The sequence below is a fragment of the Scyliorhinus torazame genome, chromosome 10 (genome assembly GCF_047496885.1).
Source record: "Scyliorhinus torazame isolate Kashiwa2021f chromosome 10, sScyTor2.1, whole genome shotgun sequence".
NCBI lineage: Eukaryota > Metazoa > Chordata > Chondrichthyes > Carcharhiniformes > Scyliorhinidae > Scyliorhinus > Scyliorhinus torazame.
The window spans coordinates 42,427,860-42,440,227 of NC_092716.1; the positions used below are offsets into that span (position 1 = coordinate 42,427,860).

Genomic DNA, 12,368 nt, shown 5'->3' on the forward strand with positions numbered 1-12,368 from the left:
TCTCCACTGGAAAGAGGCAGATCATGTGTGTAGTGTCCTTTATATATGGGTTGGTGTAATGCCCCCCCGGGGGTCGTGTCACCTCCTTGTGTATCGTGAATGTCTATTGGTCGTGTCCTATCTACTTGATCTATTGGTTGAGTGTGTGTGTGTGATGTTTCTGGTGCTCCCTCTAGTGTCTAGCTAGCCTACATGCATTTACATTGATGCACATCACCACAGTAGCCAGTGGTAGGGATGAATACATTGACGATGAAAGTTTTCTCATATCTAATCCTCCTCCTCGCTTCTCACTTCCCCCTGATTGCACAATCTTTGGTACCAGCTTGCCGGGTAGTTGGGGGGTGGTAAGACACCACAAGAGGTCCACTGCAGATGAAGAACTTTGTTGGAGCATCCTACAGAAGAGGTTCATTGGGATGCAGAAGAAAATTGGCAAGCTCGCCAAAAGGTCTGTGGTCAGTGTTATAAGGAACATGGAGGAAATAGGCACCAATGTGACAACAGGACTTTGGAGAGCCTGGAGCCCATTCCTTTCAGCATGGAAATGGTGGCCAACCTTTTTCACAAAATGATGTGGTGTGTGGCAGCTGATCTCACAGCTTCTGTTGTAGCACAAGCAGCAGCAGCCACCCAAATGTCTGCATGCTGCGATGTAAACTCACACTGCTGCCATCATTCGTCATCCCGACCCATCACTCTGCCAGTGCCCTTGCTGTTTCCTGTCGCATTCCAGACTATTGCTGCCATGCTGACGTGGTGCAGTCCTAAACTGGGCTTTCTAGGCCCACAGCTCCTTGGCATTGTCCTCCTAGGCCATCTGCAATCTCCTTCATTCCGAGTCTGCGGCCTTTCACACTCCATGCTGCAGCCACTGTGGTAATAAAGAGAAACACAGGATAGGGAAAGGCACATGGAAGACAGGCACAAAGGGAATGCACAATGGTGATTATTGACTTGTTTTCAAGATGGCATAATTTTATTTATAAATTTGGTTAGGGGTATTTATTCTGTGGTGTCTTTTACTTGTGCGTTGTGGCTAAACAGGCACTCAGATTGTCAATGACAGGAAAGATGCGGGGCAGGATTTTTGGTGAGTTGGGAATTGGGGTTGTGGTTACTGGAATTGTACTCCGAGGAGTTCCTCATGGAAAGCTGGTCAAAAAGGAGCTGCCTAGATTGCCTCTTCCTTTCCTTTTCCTTCTCCTCGTGCCCCTCAACTACTCTCCTTATAACTGATGTGCGAGAGGTGTCGTCGTGGTGCCAGCACATGCGCCATTTGCCACCACGCGGTGAAGGGTCTGTTCGTTTGGTGCCAGGGCTGTACTCACGGAGGGCACCTCCAGCACGTCATGGACTGGTTTCAGTTTCACACACACTGCCCGACAGGATGTGGACATCTCTGTGAATACACATAACCCACTGGCGGACCCCAGTGCGCCTCGTGACAATCTACGGCGGGCCGGGAAGACTGGACATAGAGTGGAGGAAACTCAGTTACACGTGGCCCTCACAGTCCCCAAGCAAGATGTCCTTTGGAATGGAAAGAGGCTGCACAGTTCATCTGGGGTGGGGATTTGGGGGCAGTGAGACACCTGACAGCAGACACTGGACACGCGCAGCTGAGGCTGAGGTTATTCATGAAGGCCCCGCCTTCTCAACCTTACCCCTTGCCTGAAGTGTGGTGACCCTCGGGTTAAATCACCACCAGTCAGCTCTCCCCCTCAAAAGGGAAAGCAGCCAATGGTCATCTGGGACTGTGGTAACTTTACTTTACACACAGCTGCCACTGTGCATCGGTGGTGGAGGGAGTGAATGTTTGCGGGAGGGGGCGTATTCAAGCGGGTCCTGGATGGTGTCAAGCTTTGAGTGTTCAGGTGTACAGGTTCAAAGGTCACTGAAAGGGGCAACACAGGTGGAGAAGGTAGTCAAGAAGGCATACGGCATGCTTGCCTTCATTGGCCGGGGCATTGAGTATAGTCATTGAATTGGCAAGTCATGTTGCAGCTGTATAGAACCTTAGTTAGGCCACATTTGGAAGTATTGTGTTCAATTCTGGTCGCCACACTACCAGAAGGATGTGGAGGCTTTAGAGAGGGTGCAGAAGAGATTTACCAGGATGTTGCCTGGTATGGAGGGCATTAGCTATGAGGAGCGATTGAATAAACTCGGTTTGTTCTCACTGGAACGATGGAGATTAAGGGGCGACCTGATAGAGGTCTACAAAATTATGAGGGGCATAGACAGAGTGAATAGTCAGAGGCTTTTCCCCAGGGTAGAGGGGTCAATTACTAGGGGGCATAGCTTTAAGGTGCGAGGGGCAAGGTTTAGTGGAGATGTATGAGGCAAGATTTTTTTACACAGAGGGTAGTGGGTGCCTGGAACTCGCTGCCGGAGGAGGTGGTGGAAGCTGGGGCGATAGTGACATTTAAGGGGCATCTTGACAAATACAAGAATAGGATGGGAATAGAGGGATACGAACCCAAGATGTGTAGAAGATCTTAGTTTAGACGTGCTTGGAGGGCCGAAGGGCCTGTTCCTGTGCTGTACTTTTCTTTGTTCTTTGGTGGTCATGTGTATAGTAGACCACCATGAATCTTAATCTACTTTTCTGAGTCCTGTTGGGTTCTGCCCAATTGTCCAGACAACGGAATCATTGCTTCAGGATGCCAGTAACCTGCTGTATCGTATTTCCTGTGGCAGCATAACTTCCATTGTAAGCAGGTTGTATGCATGGGTTGCAGACCGGAGGCATTACTGAGTTGATTGCTGCACACTAACACACAAAATGATTACAACAGTGGTGAGCTCTGTTGTGAATGGCCCAGTAACGAGTACATTAATTGGGATTTTGCTCATTCAGCAAACATATTGATACAAATCAAAATAGTCCAGTAAAATTTAACCAGATTTATTTTTGTCTAAACTACAGTATTAAAAACTTTTCATCCTTGATAGAACATGACGATAGCTTCCTGAATGTGACGATGGAACTACAAAGGCATGTTGGAAAGGATGTAAATGATTCGGACAGTATCTTGGAATGGTGGGTGATACAGACCAAGACTGAAGAATGTAAACAAAATGAATGTAATGAACTGCAGATGATCATCTTCAATGATAAGGTCAGCCCACCGAGCCTAGGCTTCCTCGCTGGACACGGGTAAGTTTATGACACAAATGTAACAGTATCTATTGTTTTCCTTACATAAAAAAGCTTTGATAAAATATTCTGCGTATTAATGGTTTCAGCAGTTGGAACTGGAAATAATTAAACATTGAGATATGATCTTTGTTAAGTTGATTTTAATATATTTCAAAATGTTTAGGATTTGTTGCCGTTTACTCATTTCACAGCCATTTAATGCCATTTTGTACAGTTAAGGCATCTGCCTGACTCAGCTGGTAACGTCCTAAATCTATGTAAATCAGGTTCCTATAACGTCAGTAGGACCCTGATGCAATTGAAACTGCCTCTGAGTACCTTCATTAAGCTTTTAAATTTGTTGCAATCCCTGCAGAGACCAAGAATTTTTTTAGAATCCCCAAAGACACCAATGGAAAGTAACTCTGTGGACAATATTTTACTTTTTAAAAATACCCAATTCATTTTTTCCAATTAAGGAGCAATTTAGCATGGCCAATCCACCTACCCTGCACATCTTTTGGGTTGTGGGGGCGAGACCCAGGCAAATACAGGGAGAATGTGCAAACTCCACACAGACAGTGACCCAGAGCCGGGATCAAACCTGGGACCTCGGCAATGTGAAGCAGCAGTGCTAACCACTGCGCCACTATGCTGCCCTTGACAATATTTTACTTTTAAAAACTTTCACGGTAATCAACATAATTCAAAAATTAATTATTAGAAGAAGAATATTCCAAATAAAAAGGTAAATGTCACTTTTTAATTGTTGAGGCGACAAAGATCTGCATTGTGTTGTTAGAAGTCCCCCCCATCACTTCCTACATATATGTGGAACCACGAGCAGTCTCACAATCTTTCCAACTTGGCCTTCAGTGTTTAGGGTCTCTCTTTTCCCACTAAATAAATTTGGCCCTCGAGTCACCTTCATATCCAAGGTACCATTAACACTGACCAGGTATATGCCTACAGACCCTTTCTTATTTGTGTCATGGCCGTCCTGATGGTGTAGCTTTCCAGAGTTCCTTTTTTACTGAGCAACCAACACACCTGCTTCACGGTCTAGGCCTGATATCGTATCCCCTTTACGGTTCAGTCCCTTTCACCTTGCCTGCATGTGGCTTCACCAAGAGTATCTGGAGTTGTATTTTCTTCTTGTTGCCAAACATAAAATTGATCTATTCATAGAGAACTTTGCTTCCTTCCCTTCACACACATTCTGTGTTCTGAACTGTGTCTGCTCAGATGAGCTAGCACAAATCAAGCTAGAATTTGACACCACCCCAATTAGCTTCAATCTCCGCAGCAACCTCAGCTTAGTTTTAACTTCTCTGAAATTATATCATATCCAAGAAGTCCAATTACCTCCCCTTATAGAATTATCTTAATTTCACCTTGGACTTAAAGGAATGCCTCACTAAAGAAAATACAGGCTATTCCCAAAGTGTAATAATCATCACAAATGGGAGGCCTCAAAGTCTCTCAAAAACCAAGGGCTGGATTCTCCATAGCCCAACGCCAAAATCGAAAATGGTGATTGGGCGGAGGATGGCTCCCGACGGCGAAATCGGGGCAAATGCCGGTTTAACGCCGGTTCGCGATACTCAGCCCCCTCCAAGTTAGTGTCATTGGGACGCGTGCCAGGCACAGTCACAATCCCGTTGGAACGCCATCAGCCGGCCCACTCACGATGCTCCGCCTCCGATGTGCTGAGTTCCTGCGTGCCGGTTGTGGACAGTCTCCAGCGCAGCCACACTCGGCCGAGATCCATGCCGCTGGCTAAGGGGCTTCTGCTCGGGCTGGGGGGAATGGTGGAGGGTGGCCAAGAGGTGGGCTGTGGGGTCAGGGTGGACGGGTACACAGTCCAGCACGGCCGGCACCATGCTTTCCGGCGCGACCGATGCAGGTGTAGGCGTACGTGCAGCTGCAACCTGTCAGCCCTGCGCATTTGTGGCCTGGCACCCGGCATGCTCCAGCTGTTTTCCTCGCATTCCACAGGTGTTTCACACGATGCCGGTGCTAGCCCCTCAACGGTACTGGGAACGGAGGGCTTTGCACCAATTTTCCCGTTGTGAAACACCACGGATCCTCCGTTGGCATTGGCACTTACCCTCAGGAATGGCGAATCCAGCTCCTAGTCTTGCAATTGATATGTTCCCCACAACTATCTAGCTGTGTCGGGCGGAGCAGTGGTTAGCACTGGGACTGCGGCGCTGAGGAACCGGGTTCGAATCCCGGCCCTGGGTCACTGTCGGTGGAGTTTGCACATTCTCCCCGTGTCTGTATGGGTTTCACCCCCACAACCCAAAAGATATGCAGGGTAGGTGGATTGAACACGCTAAATTGATCCTTAATTGGAGAAAGAAATAATTAGGTACTCTAAATTTTTTTTAAAGCTATCTTGCACTGTGACCCAGCAATTTCCTAGATGTTGAAATTTGTGGAAGTAAATCCTCTCCATGCACCAGGGTTTGAAGCTTTTTATTGCCCGTTGCTGTACCTGGGAGTCTGAGTGAATATTTTCAATCAAAAAAGAACTGGAGAATAGGGTTGCTACCCCTCCTGGTTTGACCCAGAGTCTCAAAGAACAGAATATTAATCTCCTGGACACTAATGCAGGCAGCTGTGGGAGGAAAGCTATAGAAACCCTAAAAACAAAATTGTGCTTTTTTTTTTCAATTTCTTTGAACATTTTTATTTCCTAGTTGTATAAGTATTGGAGCTAGAGGGAAATGGCTGTTTACTGAATGGGACAGTTGGAGGCAGGTCAGGTTGTGAAATCCCGAGGAATACATCCAGCCAGAGGTGACAACCCTACTGAGTGAATGAATTTCAGTTACTTTCGTCAAGTAATGTTTCATATTCAAAGTATTATCAAGTCCTTACTTCAGAGAAAGAGAAAACTCCTTACATTGAGATTGTCCCAGATTTTGTGGTAGTAATGAAAGTAAAACTGTTAGAATGCACCGTTAATATTTTCGGAAGCTGACAGCAATTTCTGGTGCCTGCACATTGTTACGACCCCTGGGCTAGTGTGCGGTCAATTCCAGCCCCACCTGATCTGGAGTCGCAACATAATTAAAAGGGACAAATAAGTCTTAGAAAAATATCCAAAGTCTTTGGCCCTTGGTGCCCAATAACTGCAGTCACCAGGTTTGTAGATTTAAACACAATTAATTTTAGTAATAACTATAATTAAATATACAGTAAATACAACTGTTTAACTATTATCTAATCCATAACCCCTCTTTAACCTGTCCCCCCCAACCTCTATTTACACACACAACATTCAGACAAACAAACAATAATGATGAAAGTAAAAGGGTAAGAGTCTTTGTTTCAGATGGTTGTCTTCTCGCACACTTTCCTTTAAGCTGGGCTTTCAGTTCAAGGTTTCTGCTTTCATTCTGTAATGGTTTTCAGTGCAGATTCATCCAAGCTCTCTATAGGTTCAGAAATGTAGCAGCTATGCAGCTTCACTGGATAAAGATAGAAAGAGACTCACAGCTACTTCTCTGAGCATCCAGGACCCGACTGTGCTTTCCTTGGTTCTCTGAAAACCATCCCACTTGGGTAGGACCCAATCACCGCCTGTTGCTGGGCAGGATGCAGTCTTTAGGCCAATTCATCAGTCCCCAACCAATCAATCTAACCGAGTCCTTCCAATCTCTCGGGTGCCAAAAAGTGAGAGTTCTGCTTGTACAGTGTATTATTTTAACTTTTGAGTTCCTCACTTCCTCTGCTCGGCTTAAAGATATATGTCCATTAAACATCCATGGAACAAAAATTACAATGGCATAATTAAAGAAATGGGAAATAAGGGAAACAACAGGAAGAGCGCTTACAACATGTACAGTTAAACACGGGAATCCAGAAGGTGCTCCCAGTGATTCTATGGTTTCCCCTAGGCAGTGTTCGCTTGACTGCACAGAAAAGCAGGAGTCCTTGTGCAGGCTGCACAGAAGTCCGCCCCTCTAAATTACCATTCATCTGCACCACACAAAAATAATTAAAGGGACCACGGACGTAAATAAACCGCCCACATGCTCAATTCTTTTAAGGGGAACATTGCCCATTGGGCGCACTGTTACAGTCCTCCCAGACTGTAATTAATTAGAAATCATTGAACTGACAAGAACTTAATTCCACTCTTATTCAAAAAGGTTTTTGTCAAGGTTGTTTAAAATGTGATTGAGGTGTGATTTGATTTTTAATGAATGAAATGAAATTAAAATGAAATGAAAATCGCTTATTGTCACAAGTAGGCTTCAATGAAGTTACTGTGAAAACCCCCTAGTCGCCACATTCCGGCGCCTGTCCGGGGAGGCTGGTACGGGTATTTAACCGTGCTGCTGGCCTGCTTGGTCTGCTTTAAAAGCCAGCGATTTAGCCCAGTGTGCTAAACCAGCCCCTAATAATGGTAGCTAAATCAGCTTAATAATGGTATATTAAGTTGAATACATTCAAAAGGTCTCACTGGTCCTGAGAAAGCAGTATTATATTTGTGAATGCCAAATGTCTATTATTATAATAAATTCCATGTTTTAATTTTTTAACATTTATTTTTATTTGGTCATGGAGCATCAGTAGTGATAAGACCAACATTTATTGCCCAGCCCTAATTGCCCTAGAAAAGGTGGTGGTGAGCCACCTTCCTGAACCACTGCAATCCATGTGATGCAAATACATCCACAGTGTTAAATAGGGAGTTTGAAGATTTTGATTCAGCAATTATGAAGGCGTGATAAAATAGTTCTTGGTCAGAGTACTGTGTAACTTAGAGGGGAACATGCAGATTGTTCCCACCTGCTGTCCTTGTTCTTCTAGGTTGTAGAGGTCATGGGTTTAGAAGGGGCTGTTGCAGGAGCGTTGATGAGTTGCTGCAGTGTATCGTGTTGATGGTGCACACTGTTGCCACAGTGCGCACCATCCAGGCAAGTGGATTCCAGGGCACGCCTGACTTGTGCCCTTTAGGTTGTGGACAGGCTTTGGGGAGTCAGGAGGTGAGTTACTTATCAACAGAATACACAGCCTCTGACCTGCTCTTATAGCCACAATATTTTTATGGCTGATGTAATTAAGTTTCTTGCCAATGGGGGAATTCCCTGATGGTAAAGCTGATTAAAGATTAGGGGAGATGGTTAGATTCTATGTGTTCTGAATGTTACTTGCCACTTGTCATTCCAAGCCTGGTCCACCTGCATTTGGGCATGGACTCTTTCAGACTCTAATGAGTTACAAATGGAACTGAATACTGTGGAGCCAGCAGCAAACATCCCAATTTCTACCCTAATCAGAATTGTTACAGTGCCAAAAGAGATCATTCAGCCCATTATGTCTGTACTGGCTCTCCGGCCCTTTCTCTGTACCCTTGCACGTTGTTTCTATTTAAAAAAGCAATTAATGCTGTCCTGAATGCCTCGATTGTACCTGCCTCCACCACACTTCCAGGCAGTGCATTCCAGACCTGAACCACTTGCTGTGTGAAAATGAGATTTTTTTCTCATATCACATGTTTGTTACAAATCATTTTAAATCTGTACCCTCTTATTCTCAATCCTTTTACAAGCGGGAAGTTTCTCCCTATTTATTCTGTCCAGCCCCCCCTCATGATTTGATTTTGAATATCTCCAGTAAATCTCCTCTTAGCCGCCTTCTCTCCAAGTAGAAATCCCAATCTATCCTCATAACTGAATTTTCTCATCGCTAAAACAATTCTTATAAACCTCTTCTGCACTCACTCCAATGCGTTCACATCCTTCCTATAGTGTGATGCCCAGAACTGTACATAATATTCCAGCTGAGATCTAACTGCTGCATTGTATAAATTCAGCATAACCTCCTTGCACGTGTACTCTTATGCCTCTTTTAATAAAGTCAGGATACTATATGCTTTATTAACTGCACTCTCCACCTGTCCTGCCACCTTCAATGATCTATGCACATATACACCCAGGTCCCTCTGCTGCTGCACCCTCGTAAGAATTTTACCCCTTACTTTACATTGACTGTCCACGTTCTTCCTGCCAAAATGCATCACCTCATACTTCTCCACATTGAACTTCATCTGCCACCTGTCTGCCCACTCCACAAACATGTCTATGTCCCTTTGAAGTTCTACACCGTCCTCCTCACAGTTTACAATACTTCCAAGTTTCATGTCATCCGCAAACTTTAAAATTGTCCCCTGCACACCAGGATATAGATCATTAATATATATCAGGAAAATCAAGGGTCCCAATACCAGCCCCTGGGGAACTCCAATACAAATCTTCCTCCAACATATGAAAAATATCCATTTACCATTACTGTTTCCTGTTACTCAGCCAATTTTGTATCCACATTGCTAGTTCCCATTTATTTCATGGGCTACAATTTTTCTCATCTGTTGTGTGACACTGTATCAAATACCCCATCAACAGCATTACCTCCATCAATCCATTCTGTTACCTGCCTTATCAGTTAGTTGAACACTATTTCCCCTTTAGAAATCCATGCTGGCTCTTCTTAATCAACTAACATTTTTCCATGTGGCTACTAATTATATCTGGAATAACTGTTTCTAGAGGTTACCCCACTACTGAAGTTAAATTGGTCTGTGATGGCCGGGCTTATCCTTATAACCTATTTTGTGCAAGGAGATGATGTCTGCAATTCTCCAGTCCTCTGGAACCTCCCGAGCCTAGAGAACTGAAAGATTATGGCAAGTGATCCCGCAATTTCCATTCTCACTTCCTTCAATATCCTAGGATGCATCTCATGCAGTCCCGGTGCCTTGTAAACTTTAAGTACCAACAGCCTATCCAACACCTCATCAGTTTTGAACTTTTCTGATAGTTTCCTCATCTGTCGCCATGATCTGGATAGCATCTACCTCCTTGGTCAAGGTGGATGCAAAGTATTCATTTAATACCTCAGCCGAGACCCCTGCTGTCATGTGTAAACTCCTTTTTAGGCCCCTAATCGGCCCTACTCCTCCTTCTACCCACCCGTTGCTATTTATATGCCTATAGAAGACTTTGGGATTTCCCTCTATGTTGGCTGCCAGTGATTCCTCATCATCTCTCCTTGCTTCTTTAATGTGCATTTTTATCTCCCCTCTGAACCTTCTCTCTTCCTCCTGGTTCTCAGTTGTATTTTCTACCTGACAACCTGTCATAAGCACAGGTGTCAGGTATTCATGTCCTTGGGCTGAAATTATTCGCCTTCAACAAACTTCCTTTGTACTAAGTATGGCTCAAGCCAGTGCAGAGTTCCCCCTTGATTCCCATTGATTTTCTGGGGTGGGCTTGTATGCACCACCACAGTAGACTTGGGAAATGGTTCCAATCATTTATTCATGATCTAGCATGGAGAGCACCACCCCAGAGAAATCTCTGAAGAACACTTTCCTCTAATACAGCACTCGCATCAAGTCACAAATACAATGTGAATCAGTACACAGAACATTGCTTTATTTCCAATCTTGTCTTATTAGGTTTATTATTAAACCTTCAACCAGAGTTTGGCTATCTCCTCCTGACTGAATGCCTGTACTTCTAACTGTAAAGTTCACTCGACGTACATTTGACTAGGAAATGTGATTTTACTGTCAGGTTTTAGTAAATCTATTCATTTCCCCTAACAATGTAAAAGGCAATCATCCTCACCTCTGAAATTCATTACTTTTGTCCCCGTTTGCACCATGGTTGTAATGAGGTCTGCAGTAGAGTGATCCTGCAAAATCCACACTAAACATTGGCGATCAGGTTATTGCAAGTCACTGCTGCTTGATAGAATCGTTGATGACATCTTCCATAACTTGCAGCTGATTATTGGGAGTAGACTCATGAATGTAATGGGGAAATGGTAGGGCATTGATAATGTCACTGGACTATTAATCCTGAAACCAAGATTAATGCTTCAGTGAAATGGGTTCAAATCCCAGCAAGGCTGGAATTCAAATTCAGTAATGGTGACCGTGAAACTATCAGCACGGTAGCATAGTGGTTATCACTATGGCTTTACAGAGCCAGGGTCCCAGGTTTGATTCCCGACTTGGGTCACTGTCTGTGCGGAGTCTGTACGGTCTGCGTGGGTTTCCTCTGGGTGCTCCAGTTTTCTCCCACAAGTCCCGAAAGACGTGCTGTTAGGTAGTTTGGACATTCTGAATTCTCCCTCTGTGTACCGAACAGGTGCCGGAATGTGGCGACTAGGGGCTTTTCACGGTAACTTCATTGCAGTGTTAATGTAAGCCTACTTGTGACAATAAAGATTATCAGCAATTTTTGTAAAAACTCATCTGATTTGCTAATGTTCTTTAAGGAAGAAATCTGCTGTCCTTACCTGGCCTGGTCCACATGTGACTCCAGACCCACAGCAACGTGGTTGACTCTTAAATGCCCTCTGAAATGTCCTGCGAAATGGCCCAGAAAACCATTCAGTTCAAGGCCAGTTAGGGATGGGCAACAAATGCTGGCCTTGTCAGCAGTGCCCACATCCCATCTAAGAATAATAAAAAATAAATTGCTGGATTGGATTCAGCCTGTATTTTGTGAACTATTTTTCACTTTGTTGGGTAGATACTCTACAGTAACAGTTTGACTAGGAGTGGGCGTAGTTTTAGAGCATGTTATCAGCACGTCAGTGAGGATATTATCTGGGCCCTCTGCGTTTGCTGTATCCAGTGCTCTCAACCAATCTTTTTTTTTTAATTCTTAACTTTCTTGATAACATTGCTGCTGGATACCTGGGGTTCCTCTGGTCTTGGTGACAGATTAAACTGACATTGGCAAAGTGAAAACATGTGCTGCAGAGTGTAGGCACTTTTCACCAAGGTCACTAGCAAATGTCTTTGCTTATCCACACTAAATCCAGCCCATAGCCTTTTCATCACTGTACATCCCAAAACATTTCACAGCCTATTTAAATATGTTTGAAGCTTAGTCATTGCTGTAATATAGGAAGAAAACTTACCCCCCCCCCCCCCCCCACCTCTGTGCTGACCTCTGAAGTGGGGCTGGAACCCATAACCTTCTGATTTAAGTGATCTGGGCAGATACTTGTTCTAAAGTGGGATTGAGGGGAATAGAAATAATAACAATGTTGTTTTGATGTTCTCAAGGGAGATTGGGGGATTGAACCAGTTTTACTTAAGGTAAGGGTGAATGGAGGAAAGTCCATCATAGGATTAACATGCACGGTCTCTGGATGGTGCAGGATTGACAAACTAATGGACCTTGTC

The 12,368-nt window shown here is 44.4% G+C and overlaps 1 protein-coding gene across 4 annotated transcripts in view; it reads left to right on the forward strand.

Annotated features, from left to right (window-relative positions):
* Positions 1-12,368, forward strand: part of piezo1 (piezo type mechanosensitive ion channel component 1 (Er blood group)) — a 423,492-nt gene that overhangs the window by 408,568 nt on the left and 2,556 nt on the right. For all 4 annotated transcript variants that reach the window (XM_072518003.1, XM_072518005.1, XM_072518006.1 and 1 more), the window contains one exon: positions 2,959-3,163. In XM_072518003.1, coding sequence (XP_072374104.1) covers positions 2,959-3,163 — 205 coding nt within the window. The remainder of the gene's footprint in view (positions 1-2,958; positions 3,164-12,368) is intronic.